General features: G+C 43.4%; 1 protein-coding gene across 2 annotated transcripts in view; it reads left to right on the plus strand.

The window, feature by feature from the left end:
- myo1b (myosin IB) overlaps positions 1 to 19,797 on the plus strand; it is a 290,431-nt gene that overhangs the window by 190,985 nt on the left and 79,649 nt on the right. For both annotated transcript variants that reach the window (XM_041200715.1, XM_041200716.1), the window contains exons 9-12: positions 3,470 to 3,573; positions 13,138 to 13,285; positions 14,722 to 14,840; positions 16,435 to 16,521. In XM_041200715.1, coding sequence (XP_041056649.1) covers positions 3,470 to 3,573; positions 13,138 to 13,285; positions 14,722 to 14,840; positions 16,435 to 16,521 — 458 coding nt within the window. The remainder of the gene's footprint in view (positions 1 to 3,469; positions 3,574 to 13,137; positions 13,286 to 14,721; positions 14,841 to 16,434; positions 16,522 to 19,797) is intronic.

The following is a 19,797-nucleotide window of genomic DNA, read 5'->3' on the forward strand; positions in this document are numbered from 1 at the left end:
AGAAATCATAACATAAGCAGCCCGTTCGCATAACAAGGGATTTCCCCCACTCTCCCATTGCCATCAAGCTGGGGAATCAGCCCTGATTCAATGAAGCGTGCAAGAGGGCATGTCAGGAGCAGCACCAGGCATACCTAAAAATGAGGTGATTCTACAACACAGGACTACTTGCATGTCAAACAGTAGGTAGACAGCTTAGTGCTCCAACAACCAATGGATCAGAGCTAAGCTCTGCAGTCCTGCCACATCCAATCATGAATGGTGGTGGACAATTAAACAACTAACTGGAGGAGGAAGTTCCACAAATATTCCCATCATCAGTGATGGAAGAGCCCAACACATCATTGCAAAAGACAAGGCTGGAACACTTGCAACAATCTTCAGCCAGAAGTGCTGGGTAGATGATCCATCTTGGCCTCCTCCAGAGGCCCCCAGCATCACAGATGCCAGTCTTCAGCCAATTCAATTCAATTCACTCCTCATGATGTCAAGAAGTGGCTTAAGGCACTGGATGGGACCTGACAATGTGGCAATAGTACAGAAAGCTTGTGCTCCCGAACTAGCCGTACCCCTAGCCAAACTATTCCAGTACAGCTACAACACTGGGATTTACTTGGCAATGTAGAAAATAGCCCAAGTATGTCCTGTATATATGTCCACAGAAAGCAGGACAAATTCTACCAGGCCAATTACTGCTCCATCAGTCTAATATTGATCATCAGCAAAGTGATGGAAGGTGTCATCAACATTGCTATCAAGTGACTCTTATTCAGCAATAACCTGCTCATTGATGCTCAGGTTTTTGGGTTCTGCCAGGGCCACTCGGCTCCTGACCTTATTACAGCCTTGGCCTAAACATGGACAAAAGAGCTGAGCTCAAGAGGTGAGGTGAGAGTGATTGCCCTTAACATCAAGGTAGCGTTTGACCGAGTGTGGCATTAAGGAGTCCTAGCAAAACTGGAGTCAAAGGGAATTGGCATGGGAAAAGTCTTCAATGGTTGGAGTTGTACCTAACACAAAGGAAGATGGTTGTAGTTGTTCGAGGACATCATCTCAGTCCCAGGACATCACTGCAGGAGTTCCTCAGTGTAGTGTCCTAGGCCCAGCTGTCTTCAGCTGCTTCATCAGTGACTTCCTTTCCATCATAAGGTCAGAAGTGGAGTTCTTTACTGATGATTTTATGATGTTCATCATTTGTGACTCCTCAGGTACTGAAGCAGTCCATATCCAAATGAAGGAGGACCTGGACACCATTCAGGCTTGGGCTGATAAGTGGCAAGCAACATTCGTGCCACACAAGTGTCAGGCAATGACCATCTCCCCATGCCATTCAATGGCATTACTATTGCTGAATTCCCCACTATCAACATCCTGGGGGTTATTATTTATCAGAAACTGAACTGGACCAGCCATGTAAATACTGAGGCTACGGAAGCAGGTCAAAGGCTGGGAATTCTGCAGAAAGTAACTCAGCTCAAAACTCCCCAAAGCCTGGCCACCATCTACAAGGCACAAGTCAGGAGTGGGATGGAATACTGTCCACTTGCCTGGATGAGTGCAGCTCCAACACCACTCAAGAAGATCAACACCATCCAGGACAAAATGGACCACTTGACTGGTACCCCATCCACCAACGCCAACATTTACTCCCTCCACCACTGATGCACAGTGGCAGCAGTGCGTACATCTACAGGATGCACTGCAGCAACTCACCAAGACTCCTTCGATAGCACCTTCTAAACCTGTAACCTCTACCACATTTAAATCTTTCTCTCACTCTGGGTGAGGGCCAATGAGCAAGTTTCAGAAAGATAAGATTTAGCACAACATTAAACATGAATTTCAAAACAAAAAGCTGATGTGAAAAGAATCAACTTGCTGAGCACAAAAGAAGTCACAACAATAAATTGACAATTTAAAACAAATAAGGAATAAATAAAGACAACCGTTTGAGTCTGAAAGGGTGAGTGTGTGGTCCAACTCATTCCCATTCTTGAGGTGCTCATTCACTCACACTCAATAACTGAGAGTGGCTGTTGGTGTGTGTGGGTAAGGATGAATGAGAACCCTGAGACTGGGAGTAAGCCAGATACACTTATCTCCCTTCCCTTTCACATTCCCTTTCTCTCACGCACACCCTCAACCCACCTACCCTCAGTCACCCTCCCACACCCACTCAGCCACTCTCTCAATCCACTCAATTACTCATCCTCCCTCACTAAGTCGGCTTGTGGGGGTCGGGGGGGTGGTTGGCTGCGGGTGGGAGATAGGATAGATAGGATGAGAGTGGAAGAGAGACTTGGAGAAGGCCTGAGACCTAGCGGCATCCAGACGCAGGTGCCTGAAGGTGAGCACTGAGAATTGGGGGGAAGCGAGGAGAACCAGGGATTAGCAGGAGGAACACTGGGAGAACCAGGTAACAGCTGGAGAAACACTGGGAGAACCAAGGACCAGCCAGAGGAACACTGGGACAACCGGGGAACCGCCGGAGGAACACTGGGACACCGGGGAACCGCCGGAGGAACACTGGGACAACCGGGGAACCGCCGGAGGAACACTGGGACAACCGGGGAACCGCCGGAGGAACACTGGGACAACCGGGGAACCGCCGGAGGAACACTGGGACAACCGGGGAACCGCCGGAGGAACACTGGGACAACCGGGGGAGTGCTGGGTGAACTGGGGACCGCATGGGGAATGCAGCTGCAGCGGGGCAGAGCACCAGGAGCGGGGCGAAAGTGGCTGAAGCCACGGGAAAGCGTGGGGGGTGGAGGCCCCGCACACTCCAGAGTGTCTCTGTCTTCGCTATTGAACCTATCAGTGGCTAATATGGGAGAGAAACAGACTGTGATTAGGGGAGCAGTTCCCTGCAGCAATCTTCAAACTCATTGACCCCTCTTCCCAGAATTTTCACCAATTACTCAGAGGCCACACTGAGAGGCTTCGCAGCCTGTGGGTTGGAGAAGCTTGACCTAGAAGGACAAGGGTAGCAGACGTGTGGGAATGCCATCACTTGCAAGTTCCCTTCCACACACCATCCTGACTTGGAAATATATCGCCGTTCCTTCACTGTCGCTAGGTCAAAACCCTGGAACTCCCTCCCGAACAGCACTGTGGATGTGCCTACACCACGTGGACTGCGGCAGCTCCCACCACCACCTTGCTGGTCTAGCTGTGAAAGAATAAATTAAGACAAATCATTACAGCAGCCAGGTTACTCTGCTGTATTCGTAAATATTCAAAAGTAAAGGTGAACTCCTTAATCATAAGGGACACCAGATCTCCTTCAAGAAGAGATCAGTCACCCTAAACCTAAATAAGTATCTAAAGCAACCCAAAATTTGTGATACTACCATCAGCTGGTGTCAACATGCAATATCCAAATGACAAATAAAGGACACAATACTGTAAGTGCTTGGAAAGATTGGTATTTTACTGATCCTGTTTTAAATTAACTTTTCTCTTCCAGAACAATTGAAGCTTGAGCGGGAATTCAATCAATACAACTACTTGTGCCTGGATTCAGCTAAAGTGAATGGGGTTGATGATGCTGCCAATTTCAGAACAGTCAAAGTAAGATGCTTGGGAATGTGGGTAAATTCCACGGTTTTGGTTGATTGAAATATTATAATGATTATATCGTGCTTTCAGTGGAATAATATATCCTACTCGGCAACATTCCCACTGAAGAATTCAGATAAGCTGTGAGGACAAAATCCTGGAATTCTCCCATTATTTATTCTAGCTATCGATATTTAAATGTAATGGTCTCTTGAAACATTGCACACAATATGTTGGTGAATATGGTCATTCTTTTACCTACTCCTCCTATTTTCTATATTTCTATGTTTCTGTCTCTGCTACCATCATGTTACTGTTTCTCTTTTTTCCTCTCTCTTCCCTAGCTTCTTTCCCCAAAACTCTTTCCTCCTGTCTTTCTTCTTGCCTCGTTGTCTATTTATTTTCTCTCCTTTCAGGAGAGAGTTGGAACATGTTCCAGTGTTATGTAGCCAGGAAAGGAGCCATTAACAGCTTCAGGCAGCATAGGAGAATGAGGGCTGTGGGGGAAAATGTGACGCTTGGTGACACCCTTCCCATCACCTCCCCTGACCATTCACAGGTTCCTCCAAGCCTCCTGTTCCCATGGTGTCCCCATACCTTCATCTTTCCACTACTTTTTACCTATCTTGTTACCCCTACCACTTCCCCAATGGACTACTTGCCTATTTGCTCCCTTTTTGCTCCACTGTTACAAACCTCACCATTAACCCCCATTCGCTACCTGTTGCCTTCACTCCTCCTTGCTGGCCCCAAGGATGCATAGGAAAACATTGGGAGGCTCCCCTCACTCAAAACAATTTCCCCTTCTCCTGCTTTCCTGTCATCACTTTCTACCTGACTCCCTCAGAGGCTTTATATGTTTTAAACTTGAACTTGTTATTTTATTAAAGTCCCACTTACCTAGGAGTTGTTGCGATGCTAGCAGTGCCTAATCTTGGTGGGCTCAAATTGCCAAACTGACTCCATAGTAAGACCTGAGGTCCAACATCCGGATAGCCTTAGGCCTCATCGTCCAGGCCCTGGGCTGATAGAATGGACCCAGCATGCTCTCTGCACTGCACCTAAATTTCTGAGCCTTTCTTTCTCGCTCTCGCTCTCTCGCTCACGCTCTTTCTCTTACTCTCTCTCTCACTTGCTCTCTCAGCGAATCACAGGTGAAACAGTTAGTGGACTTCAAAATGCAATATCTTTTTTAAAGTTGAATGAATTAATTAGTAGATACAATCTTCCCTCTTTTTTTCTCTTCCTATGACCCTTGTGCCTCACTCTGACATGAATGTCTGTGTGTGTCTCTCTATTTCTGTTCCCTTTTAGCTGAATGCATTTTCTTGAGTTCATAGAGCATGGAACAAAACCTACAGCAGGTGTCTAATAAGAGCACTCTTCTTAGATGAGTAATGTGTGGGATGTCTATTCCTCCTATCTTAGGATATTGGTGGGGAGGAGGGTGGAAGCGGATGGAAGCTTAATCCTTTTTCACAGTCAAACCTCTTTTTAACATGCACAGCAAGGTACTAGTGTTGATGGGCAGTTTGTCAAAATGAGGGAAGGAGAAATCAGGCTCCTCCCCTTGGCCTAGCACAATGTTTCTTATTAAAGGGGACAAGTCGACCCAGGTGAGGCAGCGTCACTGAGGTTCTGGCAGTGGGTTGGAAGAACTTTGTGTGGTTGGCAGGACCACAATGGTTCTGGCCTCACGCCATCAGCAGTGGTCTTATGCATCTCAAGCCTCTTGCTGGAGTACATTTCCGTAGCTGCTTTATAACCATGCATTTAAGTCATCTCCTGAATACAGCAGTGGAAACAGAAATAATTAACCCAGCTAGTCTTTAGGCTGAGTGTTTACAGTGAACGTGCACCTACTTCAGATGTACTCATTTGAGAGTGAATTGTTTGATCACTGAACAACAGGTGATGTAGGCAAACTGGTTTAGACTGGCTCTGATTTTACTAATGCAGATGCTTGGAAATTTTAACAGGTCCAACTTGATCGTTCAAGAAAAACATGTTGTGATGCCAAAAATGCAGGTCTCAGGTAGCCACATGCAGCAGAGCATTTTTATTTTATGCTGGCTTTGAGTTTGGAAAATTTAGCTTTTAAATCACTGGAGCTGAGAAGTGACGGAAGATTTTATTTTAGAAAACGAGTGTAGTTTTTTTTCCCCCTGTATGTACTAACTACAGCTGACATTGCGGCTTGAAATGTTGATGACAATAGGCTGCTCAAACCTCTGAATAATAGTTGTAAGTACTCAGATCTAAAATGAAGTTAGTTGAGTAAGGTCACACCTGACAGATCCAGTCCAGTGCAGCAAAAGTAATGATCATCTCTCAATTTTAGCTAAGGTTGCTGTGTATTGAGTTTCATTCAGATAAGCTGTGAGGCCATCTATGCACAAAGTGCAAAATTTCAAAGGAATATTCACTCCAGAAATAAATTGAGATGTTCAACTTCTCCTTGTAAAATAAACACTTGGGTTGAAGTGCTCAGGAAGCCACTGTGAGGGAAATGCAGTTGCAGTCCCATCCTTCACACTCAAATGGCAGAGCCTACACTTCAATTAGTTGATAGTGAACAGAGCAGCAATAACATGCCGGTTTTCCACTCTCTGACTGGACTGCAACTATTCAAGAAGGAGACTTACCACCACTCTCCCAAGTGCCAGTAGGCAATGGGCCATAAATGCCAGCTTTGCCAGCAATGCCCATATCCTGAGAAGGAAAATAATAGTAGGAAAATCAGGTGACCTGAGAACAATTCTCACTATTGCCTCCGCTAAGATCAGCATAGAATAGAGAGAGCAAGATAGGAACTGCATGGTTTGTATGGCTCAGTTGCCCACTGCATGCATACCCTAGCCTTTGAGTGTGGGGGGCAGGGTGCTGTTAATTCTTTATCAAGTTTATCAGCTCTGCATGTGATACATTACCAAACTGGATTTAAAAATATAGCTTTAAAATATATTTCTACAAAATAATTCCTTATTTAAAAAAATGTCTTAGAGTCATAGATTCATACAACACCAAAGGAGATCATTAGGCCTATCACACCTGTACTGGTTCCTTGAAGAACTATCTAATTAGTCCCACAGCCCTGCTCTTTCTTCATAGCCCTGCAAATTTAGCAATATTTAATATATGGCAAGTTGTAAAAACGAAACCCCTCCCCTGCTGCCCCACTTATATTTTTAAAATCCATTACAGAATATGAGTGCAAGTTTCCAGTGAATATTTTGAGAGGAGTTTTCTATTGCATGCACTTGGTCATTCGTGTGAGTTGATGTCAATAAATAAGGGACATAACAATTGCCTAACCAGAAATAAACCTTAATAATATGAACTTCATACAATGTTCTACTGCTTTATAGAATATACTCCAGAGATTTGTATGCTGATTTAATTTTGACTTGTTTACAGCACTTAGTGTTTGTTTTTTGCTTTAGGACTTGGAACTATAAGCTCTGAACTTAAAGTGTGCTCAGGCTTTCTCTTCAATCTTTGTGTTCAGTGGGTCTCATTAATTTCATTTCCATATTCTCCTTGTTCCTCCCTTCTTATTAGATTTCTCCTTAAGATCATTCCAAATGTTTTTTATTAGGAGGCTTTTCTCAGGAGTGATGGATCACTTTCTGTGGTACACTGTGCTGTTTTCCCCAGCAGTAATAGAGATTTCGGGTTTATCCTGCAATAATTAGAAAAAGGGTTGAATTTAGGATGCGGAAGTTGCAGGGATCTGTGTCTCAGGCTCACTGCTGGGGTTGCAGGGGAGGACAGCAGCAGTAAGTTTCTGTCAATCTATTAATCTCATAGTGCATTGCGTAGCATTAAGCATTAACATTACCTTCCCACAATGTTCTGTATTGTGGAGAAAAGCGTCCTCTGTGACTAATATAGATGGATTCATTGTATGCTTGATGTGGGAATCAAATGTTGGTGAGACGACTCCAAGGAGTTTGGGGTAGCAAACACTGTTGGCTGGAGAACAAAAGAGTACAGAGGTCCATGTGAAACATATGCCTGGACTGCCAACCAGTACGGCAAGTGTTCATGAGGAGAAAGAAGAACACAATTAAATCAGTTCACCTAAACCAGGATTTGTTGATAGTCCGGGAGCAGCTGACTTCAGCAGCCATGGAATAGGGTAGGGGAAACCCAGCCTTGGTTGTTTTCCCAGATCACTATCCCATGGACTTCTGCTGGAATGTGGGAACTTGATTGTGATGGGAGTGGTTAGAATGTGGAACTTGCTCCCTTAAGGAGTTGAAGTGAATAGAGTAGATATGTTTAAAGATAAGCTAGTTGAGAGGGAGAACGAGATAGATGGATATGCTGGCAGGTTTAGTTCAAGTGGGATGGGAGCAGATCATATGGAGCAAAAACACTGGCATAGAAAAGTTGGGCCAAATGATTTGTTTCTGTGCTGTAAATTCCATACATTAATCTATCGAAGATGACTAAGGAAGTTCTCTGCATGGTATCTTGGTCAATATTTATCCCTTAAACAAAATCACAAAAACAGAATTATCTGGTTATTAATCACATTGTTGCTTGTGGGTCATGTTGTGCACAAAGTGATGGCCAGGTTTGCCTTGTCATGAAAGGTGAATTATTCTTTTGCATGCTGATAATCAGCCTTTGGTTTTAACTCTTTAGCACCTGGTTGTCTCTGGTTAACTATGAATGTTAGGTAGCTAATTGGAGCAAAATGTTTGCAGACAAATAGAACCTTTGCTTGCCAAAGTTCTTGAATGTGTTGTTGCCTTTCAAATGTGTTCCCAACTTTTCTGGAACTCTATCTTTGAATCTATACAATCAGGTTCCCGCCCTTGCCACAGGACTAAAACAGCTCTTATCCAAGTCACAAATGATTTCCTATGCGACTGTGACAAACGTAACCTTTTCCTTTGTCCTTTTTGACCTGTCTAAAGCCTTTGACATGGTTGACCACAACATCCTCCTCCAAGGTACCTCCACTGTCATCCAGCTGGGTGGGATTGCTCACCCCTAATTCCATTCTTAACTATCTAATCATAGCCAGGCTATTACCTGTAATGTCTTCTCTTCCTGCTCCTCCACTGTTATCGCTGGTGTCCCCCAAGGATCTCTTGTTGGACCCCCTCCTATTCTTCATCTACATGCTGCCCCACCGTGACATCACCCAAAAGCACAGCATTACTTTTCACATGTACATTGAGGACACCCAGCTCTACCTCACCACCACCTCTTTCAATTCCTCCACTATTGCTAAATTAGCAGGCTGCTTATTCAACATCTAGTACTGGATTACTAGAAAGTTCTTTCAGTTAAATATTGGGAAGACTGAAGCCATTGTTTGTTGTCCCCATTCCAAAGTCTGTTCTCTAGCCAGCAAATCCATCCCTCTCTCTGACAACAGTCAGAGATTAAACCAGTGTGTTCGCAACCTTGGTGTCTCATTTGATCCAGAGATGAACTTCCGACCTCATATTCGCACCATCACTAACATTGCCTATTTCCATCTCTCTAAACCACCCCTGTCACAGCTCATCTGCTGCTGAAGTTCTCAATCATACCTTTGTTACCTCTAGACTTGACTATTCCAACAGACTCCTGGCTGGTCTCACACAATCACCTTCCATAAACCTGAGGTCATCCAAAACTCTGCTGCTCGTGCCTTAACTCACAGCAAATCCCATTCACCTATCACCCCTGTGCTTGCTGACCTATATTGGCTCCTGGTCAAGCAATGTTGTTTTGAAATCCCTCCATGGCCTCACCCCTCCATATCTCTGTAATTTCCTCCAGACCCACACCTCTCTGGGATATCTGCACTAATTCTGGCCTCTTGAGCATCCCAAATTGGTGGTTGGCCTTCAGCTGCCTAGAACCTAAGCTTTGCATATCTCTGCCTTTTTACCTCATTTTCCTGCATTAAACCCTTAAAACCTGCCTTTTTGACCAAACCATTGGTCATCTGACCTTATATGTGGCTCGGTGTCATATTTTGTTTTGCAATGCTCCTGTGAAGCATTCTGGGATGTTTTATCACTTAACTTATACTCATATAGTAATTTTAGTTATTGTTAGGACTGTCCAGATGTCATGTTTGTGTAGATAGAGTGGAATTAAACCAATTGCATTCCCACTTGGCATCCAATCCCAATCATTAAGATTCATAGAGAAATTACTTATAGTTCAGCTCCTGAAAAATTGGAAGAGTCAAATGGCAACAGGTCCTCCAGAGTCCCTCAGCTCTCGATGCTCTTTCGGTATCTGCTACAGATTTCTCTTTTATATCCTGTCCCCAAGACTCATTATCAAAATGCAGTGAGGTGCTTGCTCCAAGTGCTTTTCAAAGCTAAAGTTTGGTTCTCACATATTGCTGTCATTGTCCTGGACTTTCAGGAATAAGATGTTTGAGCTAAGCTGAGTGAGTCCACACACCATGAGAGGGGAAGAGATGCAAGCAGGGATACTTGAGAGTCAGTCAGACCTAATGGTAACACAAGTACTTTGAAAATCCGAATATGATTAAGCAGAGTCAGTATGGTTTTATGAAATGGAAATTATGTTTGGCAAATCAATAGAGTTTTCTGAGGGGGCAACTAGCAAATTAGATAAGGGGGAACAACACCTGGAGTACTGTGTACCGTTTTGGTCTCCTTACCCAAGGAAGGATATACTTAAATTAGAGAGGTTACTGCAAAGGTTCCTGGGATGAGAGGTTTATCCTATGAGGTGGGATTGAGTAGAATAAGCCTAAACTTTCCAGATTTAAAAGAATGAGAGGTAATCTCATTGAAACACATAATATATGAGAGGGCATGAGCAGGTAGATGCTAAACGGCTGTTTTCTCCTGGCTGGAGTGTCGAGAAATAGGTGGTCTAATCACAGGATAAGAAGTTGACCATTAAGGATTGAGATGAGGAGAAATTTCTTCCTCGGGGGTTCTGACTCTTTGAAATTTGCTATCTGTCAATTTTTTAATGCTCCATCGTTGAGTATATTGAAAGCTGAGATTGATCGATTTTGGGCACTAAAAGAATCTGAAGGATAGGACAGGCAATGAATATGATGTAGCAGATCAGCCATGATCATCTTGAATGACAGAACGTGCTCAATGGCCTCCATGGCATATTCCTGGTCCTATTTATTATTTTCTATGTTATCTCTTCATGTGGCAGCTCCTAAAACAGCTCTGTGCTTCTGGCTCACTCTTGCCTTGTATGTGTGATGCTGGCTCACTCTTGACACTTATGGTGTCAGCTCTGGTTCAATTGGCAGCAATGTCACCTCTGAGTTAGAAGGTTTTGGGTTCAAGCCTCACCTCAAAAGACTTGAGCATTTAAGTATAAGTTGACACTTCAGTGCAATACTGATGGAATGCAGCATTGTTGGAGGTGTCATTCAGATGAGATGTTAAACTGATAAAATGCCCTCTCAAGTGAACATAAAAGATCCGATGGCACTACCTGGAAGAAGAGAAGGGAAGTTATCACCCATGCTTTGGCAAATATTTATCCTTCAATCAGCATCACAAATACAGAGTAACTGCTTATCATCACATGCGCAAGTTTGCTGCTGTGTTTCCTACATTACAGCGGTGACTACACTACAAAAATACTTAATTGGATGTGAAGCTCTTAGGATGTCGTGAAAGATGATGTATGCAATATTTGTTTGAGTGCCACTGGCTCACACTTTTCTCTTCAGTGCAAATGCTGGCAGTAGAGAAAAGAAACAGCCAGAGCCAAAGAAACTGTTTTAGGAGCTGCTGCATGAATGGATACCAAACTCACAGACGAAAGTTAGAGTTATAATGTTTTATATGAGAAATGGTACAGGCATCTCTTGCCCATCAATTTTGAATGTCTTAATTAGGTTATTTGTCTCTCTCAAAAAAAATGGAGGTAATGAGTCTACCTTGACCAGAGTTTCTTTCATCCTCAGTAATAATTGTACTCTTTGATTTTGAAAAGTGTTTATTCTCCCATTTCCAAACAAAAGATTTCCAAATCTTTCTCAAAATGATTGATAACACCTAACAGATTACAACATAGAGGGTTGTGATTCCTCTAAAGTGGGAGATTCTCTGTTCAAATTTGAACTTTGTCAGCAGGAGTGAAAGTACAGGGTTTAATGACTGCACTTTTAATTTCTGCTGAGAGAAGTGTTACTGACAAAAGAGACACGCTTTTTGCCTTGCACTCATCAGGACAGATCACAAGATTACCAGCATTATAAAGGGAACAACAATTTATACTGCATGAGAAGAGTGTTGATTGGTTAGCAAAAGGACACTGATTGGTAGAGGCATTGCCATGGAGAATGCAATAGAGAACAGGGAACTGCCAAAGTTCTTGCTCAAATTCAAACCAACAGGTTGTCTCTGTTTGGTCAACGTTTAGCCGTAGGGGAATGAACAGGGAATGACCCCAAGCTTTCGTTTAGTTGAAAATGATATGATTGGACAACACTTGCTATTACACTGAAAACAAATTTAAGGTTATCGGTTGGGCTCGCAGTGAGGCTCATTTACGCATGCTAGAATCTACATCTATTCACACACACAGTCCTGTCCTTTGCAGACAGAAGGAGCATGTTCATGTATTGGCATTTTCAAATAAATAAAAGCTTGGGGTCGGCCATTCCCTGTTCATTCCGCCATGGCAATGCCTTGACCAATCAGAGTCGATCTGCCTGGCTTGAATTCGAACAAAAGTTTGGCAGTTAACTGTTCACTGTTGCATTCTCCATGGCAATGCCTCTACCAATCAGAGTCCACTTGCCAACCAATCAGCACCCTCTTCTCATGCAGTGCAAATCATTGTTCCCTTTATTTTTGGTAATCTTGCGATCTGTCCTGAGTACAAGATGAAAAGCTTAGACTGCATGCATCTTCAGCAATACTCAAATTCTGTACTGCCAAACAACTATTTATATACCTGAGACAGAAGCATTTATAATGATAGGGTAATGGGATGGTAGGTAGTTTAGTGATGCAATGCTGCATTTATCTGTCACTAGGTAACACAGCTGTTCTACATAATGGTCCTTTTTTAAAGTCACAAAATGCTGGAGGATAGCTTGAATAATGCTTCCTTCGTACAAGCAATAGGATACAGGATAGGAAGTGATGCCTGAGATCTGCATCCTTTCATTCTTTCTCTCTTAGTTGCACATGACCTTTTGATGTCTAAAAATGTATTGATTTAAGCTTGCCTGACCAACAGCAGGAAGCATTGTTACCAGGTGCACAGCAAATTTGTTCTCACCAGGCATTTTAGGACAATTTTAAATGGGCTGGGAACTCAACATCTGGAAACTAAATGCAAAGATTGCAGTGGTCCCAAGAGTCCATCTATTTTTACATCTGTTCTGGCACAGTAATATTCAAGGAATTACGAATATCAGGACAACTCCAACATGTCCTGGTGCAATGAATCACTTCGGATCTTAATTACGGGTGTGAGGAAATGCTTTCCAATTTTCATTATAAGGCTGAAATGAGCTTTATAGCCCTCCTTCTGACACATGCCTTTGAGTCTGTATGTGTAATAACTCTTGTGCTGTCTGCACTTTCTCTCCTCCTGCAGAATGCTATGCAGATTGTTGGTTTCATGGACGATGAAGTAGAGTTAGTTCTGGAGGTGGTGGCTGCAGTGCTAAAATTGGGAAACATTGAATTCAAGCCAGAGTCTCGAGTAAACGGCTTAGATGAGAGCCGGATCCAAGACAAAAACGGTAAGAGGAATAGTGCCACCTCCCAGACTTTGTAATGCAATGTTAATGACAATTTTCATCTTCTTTCAGTATCATACCATTGTGAAAGTCGAAACTCCTTCTTAACACTGAGAGGGCTAAGGGTTCATGTAAGATGGAATCTTGTGGAGGTGACGAGGATGTCGGAGGCCAGCTGAAGAGTTGGCGAGATCCCGGCATCACCTCTCTTTTTTTCAGCAAGACCCATCACATCATTTGCCAATCGGGCATTTAAGAGGCCAGTGACAGGCCTTCTGCTGAGATCAAGGACCTTGGGCAGAAGTCCTGTCTGCCAAGCATTGCTGGGCAGTCAGAAGCCAGCAGCTGTATTGAGCAGCTGCGCCACCAGGGAGGGCGGTGACTGCTGCTAGTGTGATACCCAGCCGAGGCCTAGGATTGATGCTAGATCCCAGCCAGAAGTGAGTGATGCTGTGAGGGGGGCATCGCGGAGGAGGGCTGGGGAGTGGGATCAGCAGCAAGGGAGGGGTGTGGCTCTCAGCGGCCCCCCCCCCCCCTCAATGCCAGGACCCTTGTTCAGGCACCGAGAGTCTTTGAACAAGGGACCAACCATTGCCCCCCACTCCTCCACCCTGTCTGGGAACCCTGCAAGCAAATACCATGTTGCCAAGAATTGCTTGTTGTGCTCCCTCTGCATGGCAAGCCCCCTGCCCGCCACAGAGTTAATACCAGCAGTGGCGGGATGAGGCCCTTAACAGCCATTTAATTGCCTCAATAGGTGTTGGGGGTTTCCCGTCCATCTACTGGCCTTCCTGCCACCCATTTAATCAGGATGGAGGCTGGAAAGTGGTGGGGTCCCCCTCTACCACCCCCTTAACCCTCCTGCTTGATTAAATGCCCTGTGCTGCCAAACTCACCATGCGTGAGGGCACAAGCTATTTCGCTTGTAGTGTTGGAAAGTTTAATTAATAGGATTCTAACCTAGTTTTGCCAATTTGGGATTGAGCCACAAGATGGGGGGGACCACATTTCAGCTGATGGAAAATAAAATCTGGCACAGTTCTTTCTGCAGAGGCACATATTTGACTTATTGGGTGGTCACAAAGGAATATTGACAGAAGCTACAGAGAACTGTACATTCCAGAATATTCCCCCTCCAGCTGTGAGTGGAAGATGAGTGGGAAGATGCAGCCTGGAATGGTGTAGTGGGATCATTGTCACAAAGCAAATGAGGCAATATTGCCAAAAATTGATCCAAAATCTGGATGTGGGATAGAGAACTGGGATCTGCTTGGACATAGAGACCTAAAAGAGGAAAATATTAAAACATTAAAGATTGAGAAAAATATTCCTAATATGTTTGAGCCTATGGCTCAGTAAAGACTTATTATTAAAAAGTTAGTAAGTTAACCTTCGGCTTGTCGAATTTCTTATGCCAAAGTTACTTGTTGTATTTGCAGAGCTGAAGGAGATCTGTGAGTTACTTGGCCAAGATCAGGCTGTGCTGGAAAGGGCCTTTAGTTTTCGAACTGTGGAGGCAAAACAAGAGAAAGTTTCAACAACATTAAATGTGGCCCAGGTAAGTGTGCCAAAGTCTCACAATATGCCCAGTAATGACAGCTAAGCTACACTTTTTCTTTTGTTACAACAGCTTGCATTTTTGTGGCTTCTTTTTAATGTAGAAAACATCATAGAGACATAATCAGAAACAAATAGACATAGGGCAAAGGAGATGGGAAGAATGACTAAAACCTTAGTCAAAGAGGAGGGTCCAGAGAGGTGAAGGGAATTCCAGAGCATGGGTACTTGGTAGGTAGAGGCACTGCTGGTAATTGTGTTGTGAAGGATGCAGATGCACACTATGGTAGAGTCAGACAACAGAGAATTTTGGGCAGGTTGGAGGGATTTACGAAGTAGGCAGGACAAAAGCAAGGCCTTTAAGATATTAAAGATGGGAATTTTTCAGTTAGGGTTGTTGAAGGACAGGAGCCAATGTAGGCCAGCAAGGACATGAGTGATGGATAAAGTAGGACTTGCTGTGGGAAAGCAATGGGAAAGCAAACTAGCAACAGTTTTGGATGATCTACAGGTTTCAGAATATAGAAGATTGGAGGTCATCAAGGAAGAGTATTGGAATTATCAAAGAAGGGTAATGCACCATATTCATAATAACAGAGGATGCCTCTTATGACTGAATAGCGCTGTTTCAGCCCTGTGATGAGGCAGAAACCTGATTGGAAAGACTCTCACATAGGGCAGAATTTTTCCCTTGGCAGGCAGGCTCAGTGAGGGCAGTCGGGAAGCCGACTGCCGTCCGTGATTGGCACCAATTAAAGCCTGTGCAGCGTGAAACGTGAGCGGCAGTGCTCAGCGCTGGCGAGGGGGTGGGGGGGCAGCGAAGGAGGGCGAGCGGGCTGAGCATGAACTTCGCGCATGCGTGCGAGTGATCACGTCATAATCTCCCTGAAGCACAGTTTTTCAGCTAGACTATTCTGTCACATAACACTCCACTGCACTTCTTCCAATTATTCCAACTAGAACTAATCCGTTGATTAATTTCAATTTCTGTACTTCCATCTTCTGCCACCACTGACCCCAAGCACTTGAAACTACTCACTTTCTCTAAGTCTTCACTCAAATCTTTACACCTTCACTCTAATTCTCTTCCCTAGGTTCAAAAGGACAGCTTAGAAATTGGATCTTTGGTCTACTGATCTTCGTACCCTGTCCTCCAATGTTTTTTTCCAGTTCGTCAGACACTCAGTCATGTTCTCATCATCCCCACTACATAGTTCAATGTCATCTGCAAACATCATCAACCATGACACTTCCTGGTCACACTTGCTCAATTAGAACATCCATGACAATCAGGAAGAGATAGGGGCTCAGTGCCAACCTGGCTTTGAAACTTTCAGTCTCTCCCACACTGCTTCCTACTTTTGTCTGACACTGCTTGCATATGTCCTGTAATTGTCATACATACTACTCAGAGAATGATTGGAAATGATGGCTATTATGAATAGAGATGAGGACAATATCTTCTGATTGTGCTGGCATTTGAAATGAAGCACATCTTAAAGACATTGCTGTTCAAATTTTTAGAAAAGTAAATGTGCCCATCTTTATTCTAGAATATCACTTTCTAACAGTGGTTTTTCTTCCCTCATTTTCAGGCTTATTATGCACGTGATGCCTTGGCAAAAAACCTTTACAACCGGTTGTTTACTTGGCTTGTGAACAGAATCAATGAGAGCATTAAGGTACTGTATAGCGTGCACTGGTACCCAAGAATTTGAACAACCAAGTGGTGCTTCAAATCAAATAAATAGCTTTGTGAGATTTTATATTGTTTAAGTATTCTCATGAAGGAACTTGGATGATGAAAAGGTCCTGCACTCAAAGGTGTGTCTCTTGTTTGAAGAGCTCAGAGTTTGAGTCTCCTGCAAAATCTGTTTTTAGTAATAGGTTGTGTGGTGGGTTATTGCAGGAATGGGGGATATCATTTTACTCAAACTGATAGCTACAAGCCATGTGTGAATTTTTTTGTTTCGCAAATGAGATGCATTGTCCGTTCTCCAGTGTATAATCTTATTAATTTAGACAGACAAAAATGTTTAAATATATTTAAAAAACTTTTCAGTATTAATTTACTCCCTCCATTTAGTTAGGTTAGAGAGATTTAGATATTTAAGTTATGCTCCTCTGTAAAATAACTTTTGCTTTTACCATTTCTCTGTCGCAGTCCTCTAGCGCAGTGGTTCTGAAACATTTTTGGCTGAAGGAGCCCTTTTCGAATGGGAATTTTAATAATGGATCTCTTTCATCTAAATTATAATAATCATAATACCTTGCAAAAACTTGTATTTTTGCCGCCTTTTTTTGAATTTAAGTACATAGAACATAACTTAAGAACTAGGAGCAGGAGTAGGCGAGCCTGCTCTGCCATTCAATATGATCATGGCTGATCTCATTTCGGCCTCAACTCCAAATTCTTACCTCTCGCCATAACCTTTCAACACATTATTAATTAAAAATCTGTCTATCTTCTCCTTAAATTTATTCAGCATCCTGGCATCCACTGTACTCTGAGATAGTGAATTCCACAGATTCACGACCCTTTGAGAAAAGTAATTCCTCCTCATCTCTGATTTAAATCTACCACGCCTTGGCCTAAAACTATGGCCTTTCATTTCTAGAATGCCCCATAATGGGAAACATCCACTCCACGTTTACTTTGTTTATTCCCTTTAGCATCTTATATACCTCAATTCGACCTCCTCTCATCCTTCTAAACTCCAGCGAGTATAGGCCTAAACTGCTCAATCTCTCCTCATCCCTCCTCAAGTAAGGGGACCAAAACTGTGCACAATACTCCAGGTGTGGTCTCACCAATGCCTTGTACAGTTGCAACAACACTTCCCTATTTTTATACTTTATTCCTTTCGCAATAAATGCCAAAATTCCATTTGCCTTCCTTATTACCTGCTGTACCTACATACTAGCTTTCAGTGATTCATGCATGAGGACACCCAGATCCCTTTGCACTGAAGCATTCTAAAGTTTCTCTCCATTTAAATAATAAGTTGCATTTTTATTCTTCCAACAAAGTGGATAACCACACACTTATCCACGTTCAACTCCATCTGCCAAATTTTGGCCCATTCATTTAAGCTGTCCATATCCATTTATAAATTTCTTATTTCTTCATTGCAACTTACTTTCCCACCTATTATGGTGTCATCTGCAAATTTAGCTATCTCTTCTATCCCTGAATCCAAGTCATTAATATAGATTGTAAATAGTTGGGGCCCAAGGACCGAACCCTGTGGCACCCCACTTGTTATAGCTTGCCATCCAGAAAAAGACCCATTTATCCCGACTTTCTGTTGGTTAGGCAATCCTCTATCCAAGCTAATATATTACCCCTAACTCCGTGTGATCTTATCTTGTGTATTAATCTTTTGTGCGGCACCTTATCAAAGGCCTTCTGGATGTCCAGATATACTACATCTACAGGATCCCCATTATCCACTTTGCTTGTCGCATCTTCAAAGAACTCTAGCAAATTAGTCAAACAGGATTTACTCTTCATAAAACCATGCTGACTCTGATGGATTGCATTTTGACTTTCCAAATGCCCCATTACTACTACTTTAATAATGGATTCCAACAATTTCCCAACAACAGAAGTTAAACTAACTGGCCTATAGTTTCCTACTTTCTGCCTCACCACACCTCCCCACTTTTTTGAATAAGGGCGTAATATTAGCATTTTTCCAACCCACTGGAACCTTTCCAGAATCCATGGAATTTTGGAATATTATAGCCAATGCATCCACTATCTCTGCTGCCACTTCCTTTAAGACCCTGGGATGTAGGCCATCAGGTCCTGGGGACTTGACACCCTTTAATCCCAATATTATGCTCAGTACTTTTTCTCTAGTGATGATGATTGTTCTAAGTTCCTCCCTCTCTATACCCTCTGCACTACCTGTTACTATTGGGGTAGTACTAGTGTCCTCCACCATGAAAACTGAGGCAAAATATTGATTAAGCATCTCTGCCATTTCTGCGTTCCCCACTATTAACACCTCAGTCTCATCCTCCAAGGGACCAACATTCACTTTAGCTACTCTCTTTCCTTTTATATACTTGTAGAATCTTTTGCTATCAGTATTTACAGTAGTAGTTAAATATTTTTTTTAAAAGGTACCCTCTCTTGACTGAGCCTGAACTTAACTGGTGTGCATCACCAGTCTTGATTGTTCAGGTCTACCCAGTGACCTTTCTGTTGCTCTCAGTGGCTACCGTCTGAGTTAGGACAGTTAGTTTTCTCTGCACTGCACACATGGTGGCCAGCGTCCACTCACACTAAGCCTGCCTCCAGTCACTGTTCATTTACGTACTGTTTGGCCCAGATTTTCACTCTCGGGCAGGGTTTGCCGGGCTCAGTGAACCCGATCTTTAAAAATGCCCTCTTGCAGGTTGGATTTTCAGTTGCAGGCTGCTGGGTGGGCTGAGACAGGAGTCAGGGTGGGCGACCCTGGGATGAATGCGCAAGCTGCTGGGTTCGGATGCGGGCTGGATGCAAGGCCTGCTTCTGTGCTCCGGCATGAAATAAAAAGCTGATAAAAACAATAACATGTCTCCAGCCCTTACTCCCCCTCCCCACACACTCCCTATGCCCCATCCATCCCAACCCATGACCCACATACACCATATGCCAACTTAGTGCCCCCCATCCACCACCCTTTGCCCTTACCCCTCCATGCCAACTCACCTAGTATTCTTGGACAGGTCCTTGATAGCTGTGATACTCCCTGGATAGCTTTGAAAGTTTTAATACTTCCTGGACAGTCCCTTGATGGCTGGACAGTTCCTTGGCTGCTTGACAGTTCCAATGATTTTCTGTGTAAAAAGTGCATAATCATGTTCACTTTTAACTCTCCCAAAGGGTTCCTTAACTCTCCCAAAGGTGTCCCAGGACCCTATCCAAAGGAATGGCTTAAATCTCCAAATGGGTTTCCTGATCATCC

This window comes from Carcharodon carcharias, chromosome 12 (assembly GCF_017639515.1).
Source record: "Carcharodon carcharias isolate sCarCar2 chromosome 12, sCarCar2.pri, whole genome shotgun sequence".
In the NCBI taxonomy this organism is placed as follows: domain Eukaryota; kingdom Metazoa; phylum Chordata; class Chondrichthyes; order Lamniformes; family Lamnidae; genus Carcharodon; species Carcharodon carcharias.